This window comes from Schistocerca americana, chromosome 7 (assembly GCF_021461395.2).
Source record: "Schistocerca americana isolate TAMUIC-IGC-003095 chromosome 7, iqSchAmer2.1, whole genome shotgun sequence".
In the NCBI taxonomy this organism is placed as follows: domain Eukaryota; kingdom Metazoa; phylum Arthropoda; class Insecta; order Orthoptera; family Acrididae; genus Schistocerca; species Schistocerca americana.
This window is the reverse complement of record NC_060125.1, coordinates 40,692,217-40,713,577: the sequence shown is the minus strand read 5'-3', so window position 1 is coordinate 40,713,577 and position 21,361 is coordinate 40,692,217. Positions and strand designations below refer to the sequence as shown.

The 21,361-nt window shown below is 44.1% G+C and overlaps 1 protein-coding gene across 1 annotated transcript; it reads left to right on the top strand.

Moving 5' to 3' along the window:
* Positions 1-1,548: 1,548 nt before the first annotated feature.
* LOC124622268 (extensin-2) lies at positions 1,549-7,596 on the top strand (the record flags this gene model as incomplete). The annotated part of the gene is made up of 2 exons (XM_047147933.1): positions 1,549-1,914; positions 3,840-7,596. Coding segments are annotated over 2 exons (2,574 nt in total), but the record flags the coding sequence as incomplete, so codon positions are not given.
* Between the last annotated feature and the right edge of the window lie 13,765 nt (positions 7,597-21,361).

Below are 21,361 nucleotides of genomic sequence, written 5' to 3'. Positions count from 1 at the left end.
ACTTCCTTCCCCGTCCTTCCCTGATCCGATGAGACCGATGACCTCGCTGTCTGGTCTCCTCCCTCCAAACAGTCCAGTAAGATAGGGGATGGATCACAACCGTATCTCACTCCTTCTCAACTACCCCTTCACTTTCTCGTCCCATTCGACTCTCTATGCCATAACGTCACTAAATTCTCTGACCAATACTTCGTCGTTAATTGACGGTTTATTAAGGACTGCGACTGATTAGATAATACACAAAACGATCGTCGATTTACTGCTTTTGTTATTTTCATTTCCAAAGCGACACTGAGGTGACAAAAGCCACGGGATACCTCCTAACCTCGTGTCGGAGCTCCTTTTGCCGGCTTAGTGTAGTGCAGTGGTGTGGGCTCGAGTAGTTGGAACTACTATTGAGTCGTGCTGCGTCTACAGCTGTCCATAACTGCGGAAGTGTTGCCGGTGCAGGAATTTTTTGCACGAACTGACTTCTAGATTATGTTCCACAAATGTTCGATGGTGGCCAAATCATTCGCTGGAACTGTCCATAATGCTCTTTAAACTAATTGCGAACAACTGTGGCCTGATGACAAAGCGCACTGTCATCCGTAAAAATTCCCTCGTTGTTTGGCAACATGACTGCAAATGGTATCCAAGTAGCCGAAATAATCATTTCTAGTCAATGATCGGTTCGGTTGGAACGTGAAAACACAGCCAACAGCATTATGGAGCCACCACCAGTTTCCACAGTGCCTCGTTGACAACTTGGGTACATCGAGCGGTATGCGTCACACTCGAAGGCTACCATCAGTTCTTACCAAACGAAACCAGGACTAATCTGACCAGCCCACTGTTTTCATCGAATCGTCTAAGGCCCAGCCGATACGGTCACGACCCCCACGACACACAGCGGGCGGTGTCGTGTCGTTAGCAAAGGCACTCGCGTCCGTCGTCTGCTGCCACAGCCCATAAACGCCAACGGATACGTTCGCCGCTAGTCCCATATTGATTTCTGCGATTATTTCACTCAGTGTTGCTCGCCTCTTACCACTGACAGGTCTACGCAAAAGTCATTGCTCTCGGTTGTTAAATGAAGGCCGTCGGCCAGTTCATTGCCGTGATGAGAGGTAATGCCTGTCATTTGGTATTCTCCTAGCACTCTTGACATTGTGGATCTCCGAATATCGAATTTTCTAACGATTTCCGAAATGGAATGTCGTGTGTGTGTGTGTGTGTGTGTAGTTCCAACTATCATTCTGTGTTAAAAGTCCGTCGTGCGGCCATAATCGAGTCGGAAAGCTTTTCACACGAATCACCTGAGTAGAAATGACAGCTCCGCCTATGCACTGCCCTTTTACGGCGATGCTACCGCCCTCTGTATGCGTGCACGTAGCTACCTTACGACTTTTTTTGTCACCTCAGTGTACTGTCTCCTGGGTTTCCTTTACTGCTCGACCTCGCCGGCAGATGACGCTGTGGCTGCTCGTGGCCGTGGCGCTGCTGGCGGCGGGCGCGGCGCCGCGACGCCTGGGCACGGCCGCGCCGCAGGCCGACACCAACAGCCTGGAGGCGGCGCCGCCCACCGCCGCGGCGCGACCGCCGCCGCCCACGCCGCCGCCCGCGGAGGACGACGACGACGCGGACGACGAGGACAGCAAGACGCTGTCGCAGCAGATCGCCGACGGCAAGTACGGCCTGATCCAGAAGGAACTGTACGGCGAGCCGCCGGCGCGCCCCGGCATCGTGAGCTACGCGGCCAACCCGGAGGTGCCGCGCGACACGGCGCGCACGCTGGGTGGCCTGCGGCCGTCCGAGGTGTGGCTGGCCGAAGACCACGTGCTCGTGCTGAGGGGCGGCGCCTTCGCAGCCCCCGAGCGCACGGAGAAGCCGCCCTGGCCGCCCATCGACGACTACCACGCGCCGCCCAGACAGGTGCGCAACTACACCGCCGCCGCAGTCGCGCCCGCCGCCCGGCCGCGCGGCAGGACGCTCTTCGGCTTCCTGCGGCACTTCTTCCAGAGGAACTGACCGTCCCACACCGGCCTCTCCCGTCCTCTCTCTCAATGTGCGGTCGCGTCCTCCTCGAGTGTTCGCGTTTCGCCACGCGGGAACGTCGCCGACGCCTACCGATATCGGTCTCGACGATTTCACTTACTCCGCTTTTGTTGTCGGCGAACGAGGAGAAGAAATAGGTCATCGACCGTACTTAGGTTTCAAACTCCACTACGTACGAAAGCAAAAGAATGCTCCAATCCTTGCAATTACTGTATAATTGTTACTCCGACGTAACAGATAACGAATCCTTCTGTTACTTTAACGACTAACTAATGATGCCGCTTTCAATCACCACTTCTTTTGGATTCTGTAAAATGAAACGTACGAACCGAGGGCGCAGTGAGTCCGAAATCGCGAATTTGCACTTATAATCTGTATCGACAACACTGACGAGATACTACGTATCTATCTACATGTCATTTGCAAGAAGGCCAGTGGGCGAAATGTGTCAGAAAATTAATAAAATACGTGAGGTCCAAACAAACACGAGATTAAATTATAAGGCCGAAATGTTACGACCGCATATTTGTCCATCTTCTACCGCCACTTCCCCAGTTACACTATGCACACAATAAGTGTAACTGTACGACAGCTCTTACTTCCTGGCTCGGTAGGAACACTAGAATACTTTAGTTCACTAGATGCGTACGGTGGTGGACAATTAGCTCAAACTGTTTTCGACGGCCTCAGTTCGACACGGTATCCGACACACAGTTCACACTGTACGCTGCCTTTTTAGTTTCACTCTTGTTTCGTATTCCAGAAAAAAAAGTATATTAGGTTTGCACGGTAATGTGTCTTATAAAAGACCACTTCAGACAACAGAGGAAACAAGCAAAGTGTGCTGGTTGGTGAAGGTAAGTTGCTAGAAAATATAAAATATATCGTATCCGAGACGAGTTAACTAACATCGTGAGAGGTGTTTCAAGAAAAAGTTAAAAATAATACATTTACGTATTAGTGCTTCTAAGGGTCGCACTCAGAGATGAACTAGTAGGAATCCTGAGATCTCGAACGGAGCTTTAACGAAAATATATATAACAGAGCCATCTGATTACGTTACTCTTCTCCACGTGACGCTCCCTACATAAACTGACATGCTGGAAACACTATCATTGCCACTTGTTACCGTAATATTGCAAATGATATCACAATAGCCTTTGACTGTTAAAGTTATTTATTTCCATTATTGCAATTTCGGCTGTGTAGCCATTATTAAGTCGTATCCAGTATCCAGTCGTATCCAGTATTAAGGCTGTACCTGAGCTTTAGAACATGTTAAAATCTTGCTCTTTTGACATTGTTAACATCTTTAACAAGAGCGACACATCCAAAACACAGTGGCTGTTACCTTCACCGTACCTAAACTAACATAGAAATCACCGCTAAACATTTTACACGCATCCCGAAGCGAATAGCCGAGACGCGGCGAAATGGCGCTACTGAAGCGTCACGTGGTTCACAGCCTCTCGCCACTGCGCATCACCCCCACCTCTCGCCTTCAAAGGCTTATAACTCGACCGTTCCCTAATGGCCTTTTACGTTCCCGCGTGCCGCGACATACCGCACCTCGAGAAAGAGGGGCAGCCTTCGCGTGCAGAGCGGGTCAGCACGAGTCTGCGACTCGCCGAGCGTGCACCTCCTCTGCACTCGGGCCGCCGAGTTCCTCCCTCCTATCAACTAAGTATAGCTTAAGTGCGTTGTGAGATATGTTACGATGTACTTGTCTGCAAATAAACGGTGTCTGAAGAAAGCCGTGTCCGCTTCATTTGCTCTACCCCGCCCCCGTCCTGTGTGCGCAGGTGCGGCTGCCGGCGCGCCCGCGCGTGCCGCCGCCCTTCCCGGTGCAGCTGGCCGACGGCGAGCCGCCGCGGCTGCTAGGCAACCAGTCCCGGGCGCGGCCGCGGCCGCCGTTCTTCGCGCCGCCCTTTCCGTTTCCCGGGCCCGGCGCGGCCAACGCGACGCGGGACGGCGCCGCGCCTCCGTATCTCTACCCGCCGCCGGGAAACTTCCCCCCCGGAGGGGCCGTCCCTACGCCAGCGGGCAACGGATCGTTGTCGCCACCTCCGTATCCGTTTCCACCTCCGAGAAACGGGTCGCTGTACGGGCCTCCCGCCGGCCCCTTCCCGCCCCCGCCCTTCTTCTTCCCCGGCCCGTACGGGCCGCCACCGACGGGCAACGCCACCTTCCCGCCTCCCGGCAACGGCTCCTTCCCCTTCCCCTTCCCGTTTCCAGTAAACGGGTCGCTGCCGCCCGGCTTCCCCGTGCTGCCACCGGGGGCGGCGCTGCTGCCGCCGCCGGGACTCTTCAATGACACCTTCGACGAGGACGACATGTCCATTTATTACCCGCCGCCGTACGACTTCTACTATCCGACCGACAATACGACACAGGTGCCACCGGGTCCACTAGTGCCCGGAATAGTGCTGCCACCTCCGCCGAACTTCTTCGGACCACTCGACAACGAAACGGAGACTGCGGGCTCTGGCGGGACGACGGTCGCACCGCCGCCCTCCGAGACGACCGCGGGCGAGGGGTACACCGCCAAATACGTGCCGGTGACGACTCAGAATCGGCGTAAGAAACCTACACCTGCGACCACCGCGAAGACTGTCGCCGACGTGCTGGTCTCGACGCCGCCGCCGCCACAGCCGACGCCGGCTACTCCGGTACCGCCCGGTCGCAGCCCTTCGGTGCAGGTGATCCACGACGGAGCGTCACCTCTCCGGCCTCCGGGTTACTACTATTACCGAGTCCCCACCGCCGTCCCGCTTACCTCGACGGTAGCTCCGCCGACGGTCATCCTGTCCTCCACTACGGCTGCCCCGCCACCTGCGAGTGTTTCGTACGTCGTCGTGCCCGTCACAGATATAGTGGTGCGACAGCCATCCCAGAGTCAACAGCAGCAGCAGCAGCAGCAGCAACGACAACAACATCGACAGAGGCCCAAGGCACCAGATCCGACACCGCCCACCTACTTCTACGACCCCGTCTCTGACCGTACGCCAAAAAAGTCTTACTATTTCTTTGAAGAACCTTGGCGCGGCATTTCCTTCCAGTTCCCATTACCGAGCCCGACACTGCAAACACTGCTGGGACAGTCGTACCGTCAGCCGACGCAGCTCTACTACTATTCGGACACCACAAAACGACAGAGGCCGTCGCAATCTGTCGGCACTTCACGTCCCCCGTACTACAGTCTTCCGCAACAGGTATCGACAGTGCCGCCGCCGTCACCGCACTATCCTCAGTCGACACCTGGCCGGGCACCGTACTACGGCCCCACGACACAGACACCGGCACCTTATTACTTGCAGGTGTCCACACATTCTTATTACGATATCGGACCATCTACTGTCAGACCTGTGTACCGGCACAATTTTGAGCAGCACCGAGTACCGAATACGACACCCGGACCGCGTACGAGTCCACCGGTTTACCGGACGACGACACCGCGCACGGTCTTCGAGTTCGACTACAGACAGCAGCAGAAGTTTCAGCAACCCCCATCCTATTTCACTCCCGGACACACTTCCGGTGACTTCTCTCGGGTTCACGTAACTACACCGGCTCCCTCACGATCACAGCAATACGGAGGTGAACAAATATCGAGCAGTGGCTACTCGACGGAGAATCCGTTGTCGGCACTGTTCACACGACAGGATGAAAGTCTCATCGATGAAAATACGAAAAGGTACTTCACAATATTTGGACAGAAGTTGCCACAACAGGAATCTGAAATACCGTCCACAACACCGATGCCTATTACTAAGGAACAGCAGAATTTAAAAGAAGCTCTTCCACTGTCTCTAGAAGGTGATACCTTGGTCAACTACAGACCACCACTTCCTGCTGCCAATCCAGAAAGTGAGTTTATTGCGTACCCATTGCCAGGAGACGGTGCCCACGCATACTTCCTCCCACCCGGTGGTGGATACTCGTATCCAGCTCCGGTACCAAACCAGCGACTACGGTATCGTAGAAAGGATACGGGCAGTGAAGTGACGTGACCTTTTATGATGGAAGTGTCTCAGTGTGGAAAGCTCTTCTGATTCGAACAGTGCTTCCAAAGCAAAATCACAAACTAGAAAAATTGAATTAAGCTTCATATACTTGAGAAAAATGTGTGAATTGTTCCACAAGTGAGTGTTCGACAAACTGATGCAGTTGCCTCATTTCTGTTTACAAAGCGTGATGAGAGTGTATATTTATGTGTTGTTACAAACTACTACAGACTTACTTTAACTGTTGTGAATGCCACTATTGCCGTTTTTATGGAAATGTGTTGACGGAGTAGTCTGTGTTGTAAATAAACATCCTCCCATTCACATATATTTGATAACTGCTGCTACTGATGTGTACGAGTGTTAGTAACAGCTTTGTTCCATTTCTCAGTGCCATTCAACTCAATAAACAAAATTTATATGTTGTTAATGTATGACAGCAAACTCAGGCATATTATTCTTAAGGTACCATGTAGTTTTTTGTAGCAAAAGCAGCAACTGTTGTAACTCAGCTTAACCTATAGTGCAACACCAGCCAAATATTATGTATCTCTGCTTTGAGTAGAGCAAATCTAGATCAGAAATAAAATAACCCGGAATTAATGAACCATCCCTACAGTCCTCCCTTCTCAAAGTTTGGAACAATGACCAACAAACGTCACTAACTCATTCTCATATTCTTTTACACCAAATGTGCTCAAGAGCCAGGTCCATCAAAGGCGTAAAAACAGCAACCTTTTCCTGGATACATTTAGTTTCCACGCTTAAGCAAATAATTCAAGAATTATCACACAAAACCATCAAAGGAGTATATCATCACAGAAAATAGTGTCAGGCATTCTGCTAACCAAATTTTTCACTCTCAGAGTAGTGTAAATCTACTCTGCCATTAAACTATTAGCAATTTAGCAATGTCGTCCAGTCAAAACCAATTTGCAAGTTCACTTTGCACCTCGGCATAACTGAGTTTCAGTGCAGAAAGAAAAAAAGAAGAGTGCATCGTATTCAAATAGAAAGCAAAATACAAGAATGACAAAAAATTGCTGGAATTTATGACATTTTAAAGACTAGTCAATCATCTTTTCAATGCAGAAGCTGTATGTTTTACATAATATTTCACGCAGTTCTTTCACTGTTAGGACTCTCAGTCTAATGTCTGAACCTCTCATAATGCATTGACAAACTATGTTGAGGATACATATCATAAACCCTGGCAGCCTGATCATTTTACCTAACCACTGAATCATTATTGTACAAAAATCAGTCAATAGCCTAAATTACATCCAACATATAAGTGATAGCACACATTCAACTATTTAGTTGCCTGGCGCATATTAATACAAGGTATTGTTGAGGTTTGAGTTGTGGCCAAAAAACAAAAGCCAATTCCTCCTATATATTAGGAACAAGCAAGAAATAGCAAACAATAATGAACAATTCTCAACAACAGAGGAATAACTCATACATGTGGTACATTATAAACGCAAATGGAAATCTCACTGAAATGTGACAGAACTGGCACATTTCATCTCTAATAAAAGGCACGATGACCAAAGATACGTGAGGTACTTTTTTTTGCCATTTTCCATTGATTACATGTGACCATTTTTATCCATTTATTGAGTATGATCATCAAATCACTTTACTCATGTGTTCTTCAGTTACAGTGTGTTCGGAAGAAAATGTCTTGACTGTATGCGACAAAGTATGTGCTTATTATGTATGTGGTTATTAATATTGTCGAGAATGATGGCGTGATCTGGTGGTGGGAAACCTCTGGACACCACCCTAAAATTTATTGGTAGAACTAATTTAACAGCGTGCCTTCATCTCCCCAGTTTGACACATTATTGTGCAGTCATCTCAAATGAGATTTTCCATCAATCACACTCGGCAATCACTCTCCATCGCCGGTGGTGAACTGGCAACGGAGGGTGAAGCTCTGACAATGCCAGCCACTCATGCTGGCGAAACGCCAGTAAAATCATTAGACGAATGTCTGCCGAAGAACCCGAGACAGAAGCCAATAGGCAGTTTGTCAACAAGTGGCCATGAAAGCCTTAACAATTCTGTTCACTCAGCAATGTTAAACCTGCAGTTTCATCAAACAATGGAAAGTCCAGGTAGGAATAATGACTCAAGGCCTCCTGTATATGTTACACTTACAGTCTAATGTAGTTGCAGACAATAACTGCCAGCTATGCATGAGAATTTCGTAACAAATTCTGAGAAAGGGCAAATGATTGACTTGTCGCACCCCCTTCCCCCACGCGGAAGCCTATGCACACCACTGCGTGGATCAACTATTAGATTCAAACAATACGGGTTCTATGGACGGATGAGACACTATACTGCCTTTGCGAATCGTCAGTTCACACAGTTATTTTGATTTTCGGCATTCACGATTCACACACTGAGAGCATGGAGATATGAAACTTCATCAGGATAAATCATACAATATGGGTTTACTTATTACACTTCAAAGTCTGCTCAATAAATTCACCTGTGAAATGGCTAGAATGAAATTTATCCCTGGAAACCAAAGTACAATATTTATTTGTACTATTTACTGAGTTTCCAGCTTCACCTGTTGACAGACATTGGGGGGATAACAAAACAAAATAGAGAATGTGACATATGCAACAGTCCCCCTATAATCACTCTTGCTTCTTTCAATAACTTCATTTTCTACTGTGGTACATGATTTAAGTACAAATCACAGGACATATAAAAGAAACTCAAAGGCTCTACTCAGAATATTTCAGCTCGCTGGAAACCGAAAATTTATGGAACTTTTGTCTTAAGGACAGACTGACATCTCAGTACAGTACACATTCAAAGACAAAACAAGAGACCCAAGAAACTTTGTACAGAATCCAATCAGGTGATAAAATTTTCACTGGTTTCACCCATATCCTGATCACGATCCATCTTCTCATCTCAGCTGCAGAAATATTGTTGAGTGAATGACAGACAAAAAATAAACATAATAACTCCTCCATCAATCTTGCATTTTTCTCTAAGAATGACTATGTTAATAAACAATAAGGTTCACATACGAGAGGTGGAAAAGACATTCAATTGTTCAAAAGCTTCTATTCTCACGTGAAGTAGGTTGTGCAACAAGCAGCGACAAGCGAATTAATTCCCGAAAACTTCTAGTACAGCTCTGTAGCTAGAACTGCTTTTAACTGTATGCATTTTGCTTGTAATTAGATACACTAGGATGTTGTGCTCTTTTGGCAGAGATGCAACGGATCACCATTTATTCTACTTTACAGAGCAGACAAGCCTCTGAACCCTACATTCTGTGAAGAGCTGCAGACATACAACCACTTAGCACCTAGACCCTCCGTCCACGGATGCTCATGACAGTTGTGCATGAACATTTGACCAGCTTTTGACATTTCTGAAATACTCGTTCACAGGCTGTGCACAATAACGATCATCTGCTCTTTGTCAAAGTCGCTTATCTCAATGGATTTCCCCATTTGGAGCCCATATCTTCACCAGGGTGATCCTCCGTCCGTGTCTGTTCAGTGTACATACTTTTGTTACCACATCACGCGCCCACAACGCCACCAGGCAGCATCCGACATCATGACGGGCAGTGGTTGTAATGTTTTGACTGATCAGTGTATTTATTTCGTATCATTATATAAAAATATTTGTGGGAACAAAAGACTTCTGATTAAAAAGTGGGTGATGAAAAATACATAAGACATGACCAACAGTCTATTAAAATTCTGGACTCTTGCTTCATCAGCTGAGTAAGGCAAAACATTCACACCAGAATACGCTCACATAATTTTATGATGTCACCTCCATATTTCAGCGGGCAAAGGTCTGACTGCCATGCAGAAGACCCAAGTTCAATTCATGGTACTGCCAGATATTTTTTTCAGAGGGAATACTAGAACAGGGCATATCTGGCATTAGGACATCAACTGAGGAGCTACTCAAGTGATGCATTGTCACAGTTCCAGAGGTTGGAAAGCTCATAATGGCTGGTAGAACTGAGTGCTGAACACGTATACCTCCATACTACATCCAATCACACTGTTAGCAGAGGACAACATGACAAGGCAGCTGGCCAGATGGGTTGGCATATGTACACTCATCATATACCACCTCAGCACTGGTGAGCCTCTATCCACAAAAGAGCTTTGTTATGCAGCATTTAAAAAACTGAGTTTTCAGTCATACTTTATCGTGTTTTTAACACGTCAACACAATTTTTTCAGTCAAAAACATGCAGAGTTATTCACAGCTGAATCAATAACATCCCACGTACCCCACACATGTTTTATGATCGTATTTTGCGGTACTGATGCAATTCGGGGTGTTTCACGCATGAAAACGTGGACTTCGGTTTATCCGACATTTTCGTTATCCGAACTGGTCGCCACCCCAATCATTTCGGATAATCAGGAGTTTACTGTACTGTGTGATTCAACTGTTTGGGTTCATTCTGCAACTCTAGGAGACAAAATTACGACATCAGGACAGAAAAGATGCCTTTATATGCAAAAGGCAAAGGTGATCTATCCAGATGTAACTTACAGTCATCTCTCTCCTACATGCAACCAATAAAGCCCTTTGGGCTTCATTAATAGGTAGTTCAATACTCTTGCACAGCAAATAATATCTTAAAGTCAATGTGGCTTCTGATCAAACAGGGGAATTTTCAGTATTCTTTGTGTAGTTAAGTAATATCAAAATAAAAACCTTGAACAACACAATGATCTCTACATTCGTTTTATCGACTTAGTAGAAGTATTTGATTGGATGCCGAAGGCTGTGCAGTGGATTGCTCTGGAAAAATCATCTGAGAAGTCCGTCAATTTGGTGCATCAATTTCATAAAGTCACATTTGTCAAATGCAACATGAAACATCCTCAAAGACCAGTTTCCCATTGGAAGAGGCACCAAGCAGGTATGTGTTATGACTCCTCCTTTATGCTGTGATGGAGCAACGTGTCCAAGATCTGCAGAGATCAAATTGTCTCCAACATAAGATCTGTCAAAAGTGTCTTGAAGATCTTACACTTTTCCACTAACAAATGGCTTTTAAAATCTATCCAGACACCTGCCACATGTCTAACACAATGCAAGGCCTCCAGCAGTATATTCCAAACCAGATATCTTGCATCAAAAATTTGCTTTCATGCTAAATGTGTCAAAATCCAGGTGCTATAGTAAGCTGGTACAGAATTATTTGTGTTCCGACTTCATTTTAAAAATTACTCAGTGTCAGCTGGCAAAAGAAATCTTTCTGATATCTGGGAATCACAATTCAGACTTTAGAAATCAAAATTGTTAATGGTATTGCTAGAGTTGCTCCTGTTTTCCGTAAATTAAAGTGGAGGCTGTTGACATTTAATGAACCAGCTGTCTACCAGGGGGATCTTGGCCATTCAAGTTCATGTCTTTGTGACATCAAATTTCTGGACAGCTTCCATGTGAGATGCCTCAGGCCAATTCTTAAAGTGAAACGGCTTGACTGTGTACCAAACATCAATGTTCTTTGCAGACAAGTAAAATACGTACAGCATGGAATCCCCTAATAAAAGGCAGCCAGGGTAATTTACATATCTACGTAAACAGCAGACTACAGATTACCTACAGCTGTGTTTTATGCAGAACTACAATCTGTCAAGCATCAGATTTGTGACCAATACCTGAATTAGAAGCATATATTCAAATTAACCCCAGCATCCTGCAACACTTCTATTGGTAACAGGGTGAAACTTGCCACATAATAACATGGGTGGTGATGCAAAATCGAAGACTGGGCTGAAGTATATGAAAATACATGCAAAGAAGATCTTAGTACTGAATCCTACACTGCAAAAACATGCCTGAGACCGGCATACACCAGCAGTAGTACCAACAACAACAACTAGTGTTCTGTCAGACCTTCAACAGCATCATCATGATAAACCCTGGCTTTTCTAGTGACATCCATGCACATCCTAGCAGATGAGCCATAGAGTTGCCTCTGGCAGACACGTCATGGAAGAGTCATCATTTACGGTGCTACAACCAGTCCCACTGTCATGGTGGGCCAGGCATGATATTTTGAGTTAAAAACACCATTAGCAACTAGGGAGGACCAGTAACAACAATTAACTATTATACATGTACAGAGAGAAGTAAAGTGATGAGACAGACAATCAAGGCATAACTTAACATGATATTCAACAACTAGTAGTTTTACACTGTGAATTAATTTGTCTCTTGCCAAACTTTTATCTTACATGTGTTTGAACAAGTGGAATAAGTATTCAAATGTTTATCATTCTTGTAACTGTGATGTCAAATGGTCATGAGCTAAATAAACTGATGGAAAAAATATGAAAATTGTGTTAATTGACAAGAAGACAAAATGGCTGGCTAGTAACTTCCTTTTTGAAGGTGAAATTCCAAGTATTGCTGACAGAAAAAAAGCATTCCAAGTTTTCAGACTTGTTATGTTTCTTCCCAGAGAGAAGCAGGTCCCCCAGACCCCAAGTTTAGCTACATGTCGTGATGATGAGAGGCTCTGAATATGAAGGGGAAAGCATCACACACACACACACACACACACACACACACACACACACACACACACACACAGACAGAGAGAGAGAGAGAGAGAGAGAGAGAGAGAGAGAGAGATCACAAATTGTGGTGTAATTATTGTTACTTAATGCAATGAAAATATTGTTTGGGTTATGGCTTTTACTGTCTAGTGTTGGTTACATATTGATCTTACACCAACTGAGAGATGATGATATTTTTCTACTGCAAAATCTCATCAGAATAGCCGAGAACAGAAATATATAATAACAAGGGAGACTTGTACATGCTCAACAAATAGAGCAATGAATGAAATGATGAACAGAACAGCGATATCCAAAGATTTCAGTTTAAATTCTTAATCCTGAAAAGCCAAGTGAGTAATAGAATAGGCTTGTAACTGGAAAAGTGATACATAAAACCATTACATATAAATATACTATTGCACGATGGGCGGAAGTTTTTCTGTAATAGTGCTGATGAATGTCCCGTTAAAATACATTTGGTATAGACTTTCATGGGACTGTAACTAATATATTATTCCCTGAAATTCGCCGGAAGAAAGCGTATTTTTTTTTCCTGGGCATCATTAACAAATGGTCTCACAACATTTTCTGTGTTAGATGATATACGGATGTAAAGAAGACAGATGCAGAAATACTGAAGGACAATTAAGATCATGTCTACATTGAAGCAGTGTCTGTACTGAATACACATTTTCCTTACACCTCCCTCTTAGTAGCTATGTACTATAGATAAGACACATCTTTGGAATGGAAAGCAAGACAAACCGATTTATTTATGAGAAAACACCAAATGACAAACCCATATACGAGGTCAACTGTTTCTGGAATACTGGTGCACACTTTGTTACAAAGCTGTGTGAAACACCTGGATATGCGCTGCCACCAGCGTGCTACACTTCAAATCACAAGACTGGTGCGCACAGCATGACATCTGCCGCACCGCCTGCTGGAGCCCTCCAGTGTATAAAGACAGAGCAGCCAACGATACTCCTCCAATTGTGTTCTACTGCTTATTTTACTTTTTCTATATCTATTGTTTACTTAACTGTGGATGAATCAACTCTTGTTTTTTTTGGATGCACTATTGTCTGTATCTAGCAATTGGCAACAAGTGTGGCGTTCACTTCCATGTGCTCCGTATATGTGGTTGCTGTATCAGCTCTCATGTCCATGTAGGCAGTGCTCAAATCACTCCTTAAGCAGTATCTGGCTCTTACAGTTACCATCACTAACGTCTCTAATACACTGACTACGCAGAATCAAACACCGCCGCCATACTCGATGGCTCTTACCCGTGGCGAAAATGTGGCTGAAGACTAGGAGGCTTACGAGAAGTGGCTTTGGCAACACTCTTTGGCTTTGGAGTCACTGATGCGAACAACTGTAACACATTGTCACTTCTTTATATTTCTCCTCAGATCTACTAGGATGCTGTGCCCTTTAGCCCCATTCCAGGAACCTGTGTCACTTTCATTTGACAAAATATATAGCTTGTTGTCAAATTATCACCATTAATGCACATATATCATTGCAGCATAATAGAGTTCTATCAATGTTACAAACAGCCACATCAGTCAAACCGGGCTTGGGCGGCCGAACTCCATGACCTCAGTCACAAATGTCTGTCTGTTACTGATGCTCATAATGATTTCTATGCTGATTCTATGGTCCGTCACATCATCATTCGGCTGGCTCCTGACACAGAGGTTTGTCCATCTTTGGCTGAAGTGTTGGATCTTTCGAGGTAGCTCGTGCTGGTGGTGATCAGACTGAGCCTTGTCTGCATGTTCAAGGTTCAAATGAAGAAGTATATCATGGACTTTTCTACGTTCAATGTCTTGACACCCTCCTCGAGTTCCTACAGGTTCACTGGTGAGGGACCGGGGTCTGGCCCAGATGCTCCGTAGTCGTCAGCCATGTACCCTCCTGCACCTGTTCATACCGCTCCACTAGTGTCTGTTGGTGCAGCCCTCATAGGTGTTCGGTCCTGGCTCCATGACCTTGGCTGCTGGTCACCAATTTAAGAGGATTCCAGCCTTAGTTCAAAGCTGGCCCAGCCGCCGCCTCTGTAAGGTGTGGACCATTGAGGAGCTAGCGATGTGTCACCACAATGAACTGAACCGTGCAACACAAAGACGACCATGGCTCATCTGCCACTGCTTTTGCCTCCTCCAACAATGTCTGTCCCAGCCTCATGGAGCATTCCTGCTGCGGGGTCAGACCCACCTTCCTTGTGGATATCACTCACTCCTGCCTGCCTCTCCTCAGGCATCTGACACCACAACAGATGCTGCTGGTCCTTCCCGTGATTCTTCAATGCCACTTACTCTTCCACTGCTGCCTGGGCTGGCACTGTCGGGCCCTTCACAACCAGTGTCCCTGGCATCTACCAGCTGAATTGCCAATGCCTCCACTGTTAGCGCAGTTCAACTATGTCGATATGCTCCTAATGGCCTTATTGCTGGTCCTCCTTTATGGTTGCAGGGCAGAGGGTGGGTGCTGCGAGTATATGTGGATGGACTCTTCTGCCCCTACTCATCAATTCTGGGCCAGAATCTACTTCAGCTGCTGCCAATATCACCTGCAGCAACTGCTGAGGCCATAGCAGATGAGCACCCACAACAAAGGAGCACCCTTTCCCCGAGTGGAGGGGTGCTATAACCCTGCATGCATCACCTGGATATGCACTGCAGCACCAGGTCATGGCCACCAGCCGCCATTGTCTACCTATATTGGATCACAAGACTAGTGTGCATAACACGACATCCAATGCACTAGCTATCATGGCCCTCCTCTATATCTCTATATACAGGCAGCAAAGCCAGCACTTCTCAGATTGTGTTCTGCTTGTATGTTTGTTGTTCACTTGAATGTGAAAAGAGAGAGAGAGAGAGAGAGAGAGAGAGAGAGAGAGAGAGAGAGAGAGAGAGAGAGAGAGGAGGAGAGGGGGGGGGGGCTTTAGAAACTGGAATAGTGTTAGCTATATAGTTAGCTTCCTTCAGACACGAGTTTCAGATGACGCCACAAAAAGGGTATCAGTTGGAGACTGTGCTTTTTATATTAACACTGTAGGTTTAATATGATGAGACAAAAACATTTAATGACTACTGTTATGAATACTGCATGTGCAACTACACCGTGGATTTTATGACTAAGGTACTGCTGACAGAGAACATCTGAAATATGTGCATTAGGAACGTGTCATTCGCAGTTAATATTAACAAGAAATAGCAAATAACTTTGCAAACATCAGTACAAGGTGACTTTTTGGTGAAGCGCAATGTTCCAGTACGAATCTGGGTACTGAACACAGTTTTCATCAATTGGGAAAAAAATCAATGTAAGCATATTTAATAGCATTTTCAAACAATGCTGTTATTTACTAAAAATAGCTATATCCAGTGACATAATGAACCATAAAAAATATGCAAAAGTCCTGAAACGCAGTATGAGTAAGTGTTCCTTACATGCTATCTGGATGGAAATGACTGAGGTAAATCACCAATCACCAAACTCCAAGCAAGCATCAAATACTTCAGACTAATTATATCCGAAGGGATGTAAGACAGCCCAACATGTGAATCAAGTAGAAACAGCTCTCTAAAACTTACTATCTAAGAAGAAAAGCAAATTTCACCCATAATCATAGAGTACTCAGTTTATTAACACTTCCTAAATGTGTCACATCCGAATATGAAAGAGTGAAGAGATCGACAAAGTTTACATATGAGTTGCACACTTAATAAATGAATTGCTAGGTGAAGGCCACAGACACAGCCAGCCAATGTGGATCATTTTTGGCAGGTTGCTTGAATACAATTTAAAATGAAAGACTTGATCTGGCTCAACACCCTCTGTTTCTGAGAAAATTATACTTTCCTACAAATTGTGGAAAGAAACTTTTCAACTGCCACTTATGCATCCATAAGTTACACTCTGTTCAACGATGGTGCTGCTGATGTATTGACCAAGGAATCTGGGTGGGAAGCAGAGAACCTGTTTTTTCTCTGGCTTGTATTATCTTATACCTTGTAGCTACAATAGGCTGGCCCTTATCGACTGTGTCAATATGCAAACGGGGATTAGTGATCATGATGTCATTATAGCAACTACAATTATAAAAGTTAATAAAACACTCAAAAAGACTAGGAGTGTGTTTCTACTAGATCGAGCAGATAAGTAATTATTAGCATCTCACTTGGATAGTGAATTTGCATCACTTAGTTCCAGTAACATCAATGTAGAGGAATTATGGGCAAAGTGTAAGCAGATTGTAAATCGTGGTCTGGAGAATTATGTTCCTAGTAAGTAGACAACGGGTGGAAAAGAGCCAACATGCTTTAATAATGAAATTCGAAAAATGCTGAGGAAGCTGAGGCCAACATACATTGCGTGTAAGGACCATAAAGAACATATACGGAAAATTAGGGCTGATACAGAGGCAAATACACAGTCATTTTTCCGTCAGGATAGGAAATGACAAGCAGTGGTGCAGGGTACTCTCTGCTACACACCATATGGAAGCTTGCAGAGTATGTAAGTAGATGTAGATGTTTTATTCTCACACATCAATAACCTAAATAAATCAACAACGAATAACAGCAAGGTAGGCAAATTAATTTCTTTAACGACATGAGTTAGTGAAGAAATAAAATTTTAAACTTTGTTGCATGAAAACAATTTCAAATAAGACTGCTGTGAAGAGGGCCATTCGGGACAAAAAAAGCCACACTTGTCACAGCTGGTAGTACATATAAAATAACACATTTATACACAGCACAATATTCCATCACTGCATCTTGAAAAATGTTGCCTGAAGTTTTCCTGTGTTCGTAACTAACTAATAATTAATTTGGTCCTCCATGTATAGGAGAGGCAAACATTTCAACCAACTCTTTGAAAAAAATTTGTCACTTATTCCAAATACGTGAAATTATAGATTTACGTTTCCAAAACATATCTTGAGAACATTTTAAAAACAATATGTTGCTGATAAGTTTTGTCTAATACTGGATTCCTGAAGAGATAAACTAATATCATCACGTATGGAAGCATAATTATAGATGACAAGGGTCAACCAATTACCACAGCAAAAGTAATTCCACTGAACCATTAAACTACGTGCCAGATATGTGACATTTATTTTTATCATTAGGCTAAAAACATTGTTTCAAGATCTCAAAATTCCAAACCACGTTTCAAAACCCAGAAGGAACTGTACAATGGCACAGATGCAACAACGATCCACAGCATAATTCATGATCATCTATCAACACCAACATTTTAGGCAATGCTATTGTATTTGTGGTCTGTAAGAGAAGTAATCTCCCCCTCCCTCTCACACGGGGGACGGGGGACGGGTGGGGAGGGGGGGAGGGGCTGAGGTTAAGCGTAAACCAAATTTCTTTCTGGCCAAACTTCGAAAGTCATTAGATGGTCTTGATTCTGAAAGCATATGTCCTTCGAACATGTGTATGGCAAATGCCACGCATCTAGTTGTTTGAAAGAAATGAATGACTTTAACACACTGAGTGAAAGAACCACTGTAAAGTTGCCAAGATCAAATTTTTAATACTTTACTGATTCAAGTCATTAGAGAAATTTAATTGCCTACCTTTTATTATTCCTTAGTGATTTACTTACCTTATTAACCCTACTGTTGAAACAAATTTTAAAAAAAAATTACAAATACAAAAAATGAATGCACATGGGAATCAAATATAGATTCTCTGCTCCCAGCCAAATACATTGGTTGGTATGCCAATGGTGCTTTTGTTGCACACCATTTACATTAATGGTAAATAAACAACATCAAAAAAGTTTCTTTCCTTGATTTCTAGGAAAATATGCTTTCACAGATTGTAGGGCCCCACAATTTTACGAAAGTCTGGAGACACTTGTGTTCCAGCCGTTTTGAACACACGTTATTTTAAAGCAGGGTGTAAGGATGAGCATGGGATACTGCACCCATTTATTGTTTGTGCAGGCGAAACTGGAAGGGAGATAATTAGTCGGCGCTGGCAAGTGTTCAGCGCGACCTGCCAAGAATAAGCAAATACGGCCCAGAAGCTCCGTGGCCAGCTGCAAAGAGTAATGTAGCTTTGTATTGTTAAAAAACAAATGGAGAGACTCGAAATAGTGACTCTTTATTAGACGTTGAACTGCTGTTGAGAGTATGTGGACTGGACATGGATAGTCAGCCATGATAAAATCTTATATATTAATTGTGTTCAAAAATGTGTAATTAACTGATTCTGGGTGCCCGGTAATGTGTGGGCTTACGTCATAAAGATTAGTTGCTTTTTTGTACAAAGTGGAAATAAATATGTTCTGGTGCATTGAATGATATTGCAAGTGTAGTGTATTTTTTAAATAAGAAGAGAGAGAGCGAGAGAGTGAAAAATTTCCCCTTCCTAGCAGTGAAATCTTCGGAGAAGCGTGCGGTGCTAGCAGAAGACATCGGCACTGTAAGAAAGCAGAACCAGCATTCTTCAACAAGTAAGTCCACAAAAACACTTAAGCTGCATAGAGAGAGCATAAAAAAATATAAAAACAGTTGGGAGTTGCAATAGCAACCGATAACAACGAGGCTGAAGAGCGATTCCAGAAATATCGTGTTGATAAATGGTGAAATGATTAAGGGAATCAAGAAAAATCGCACAACGCTGCTGTTAGTCTCAAATCGCCGATGCCACCATCTACAAATGCTGATGTCGCCGCACAACAACACTGCTGCCGCCGTACACCAATGCCGACATCGCATCACACCAATGCCGATGCCGCTGTCCACAAAAACCTACGCTGCCGTCTACCCACGCCGATGCCGCCATCCACCAACGCCGACATTTCATCACACCAACGCCGACGCAGCCATCCACAAAAGCCGCCGCCGTAGTCCACCTACGCTGACGCCGCCGTCCTTAAACGCTGATGCCGCCGTACACCGATGCCGCCGCCGCCTGAGCTACTACTAACCTTTGATTGTTTGTGAAGTGTGGGGGGTTGTGGAAATAAGTGAGTGTACTTTTAATGATAACTATATTAAAGGCAAAACAAAACACAATGGAAAAAGAACATCAATCCGTAGAGTCTGTTGGGGCTATGGGAATTTAAAAGCAGGGGCCAGATTTAGGCGAATTAATGAGGTTTATCAAAGCGCAGTTTGAATCACAGAACACAAAACAGGACGAACTGAAGGCAGAATTAAACTCTAAGTTAGATTTGCAAAACACAAAACTAGAGGCTCAAGTTAATATCCTAAGTAATCAGATGCAAGAATGGAAAAAAGAATTGTCTGATTCCCTGAGGGAAAAGACAAATATTTTATTTAAGGATTTAGAACAAAGAACTGAAGCTCATCTGAAAGGGTTAGTTCAAAAATTAGAATATGATGTAGACCGTAAATGTAGTAATTTGGAAACACAATTTAACGAATAATACGACTCTTTGAAAAATGTATGTAACGTTACATTTGATGTGGTCGAACGAGAAATAACTACGCTAAAAACCAATGGCCAGAAACAAGATAAGTTGATCCCCCTAGTAAAGGCGCAAATTTCAGGGATCAAATCATGGGTGGAAACTGTAGAACAGAACTTCAAAGAAAAGTTAATGATTGCAGAGCTTATAAATTTGAATGGCTTAGAAGAACAAGTAGAAGAATTAATAGGACGAAAGGTTGAAGAGAAACTAAGTGTTGATACCTTTTCGCCTATAGTAACTTCCGATTTAGATAACACCAAGAAAGACTTAGAAACTTTGAGGAAAGAATTCAAGCTTATGCAGGAGAAACTAGAGAAAGACACAGTTTCCCAAAATATTATATTAAATAAGGACATGATAACTGATTTGCAATGGGGATCAAATTCAGCCTTGTCGAGACAGTTTCCTAAATTCAAACCAGACGGGGAGGTACACCCCACCCATTTCTTAAAACGATTTAACAAAGCCATACCTAAAAGTTGGGAGGATGCTAAGAAAATAGAGTTTGCGGTAGGTTATTTGGAAGGTGAAGCTTCAGAATGGGGCACAGTAAATATTGAAAACTTCACATCCTGGGATGATTTTCAGAGAAAGTTTAAGGAAAAATATTGGTCTTCAAGTGCACAAGAGAAGTTGATCTCAGATTTGTGGGATCCTAAATACTATAGTAATGCCGGGGGTACAATGTGCAAGTATTTTGACTGGCATTTGACAAGGGCGAAATATTTAGATTGACCAATGGAAGAAGAGGGATTAGTTTGAATTTTAATAAGACGTCTACCTACTTATGCTAGAAAAGATATTCTATGCAGTGGATGGAAAATGGTGGAGGAACTGTTATCCTTTGTAGATGCACTCGATGCAATCAATAAAGACAGGAACGAGAACTTGCATGCGCAAGAAAATCCGAATTTTAGGAGGAATAATATGAATCATAATAATCAGTCAAAGCATTATGAATCCAATCTTGCCCGAGTCCATCGACCTAGCAGGGATGTAAATAGAGGGGGTTGCTCAAGAGGACCATTAACGTCCAACCTCAGTCTGGTAACTACGCAGAAATTAGTGCCCAGCAACAGCTGTGGAACAGGGGGTAACACACTTCCATCATTTGGAAATCGTCCTGTGGTTGCTACCCATAAGGAAAACGTGGAGCGATCTGGACTCAGGGCTGGAGCCCAGGTCGTCAAAATACATTGAGAGGCCTAAATAAGAGGGTACAGGTTTCCTTCATGCATAAAGTACCTACCA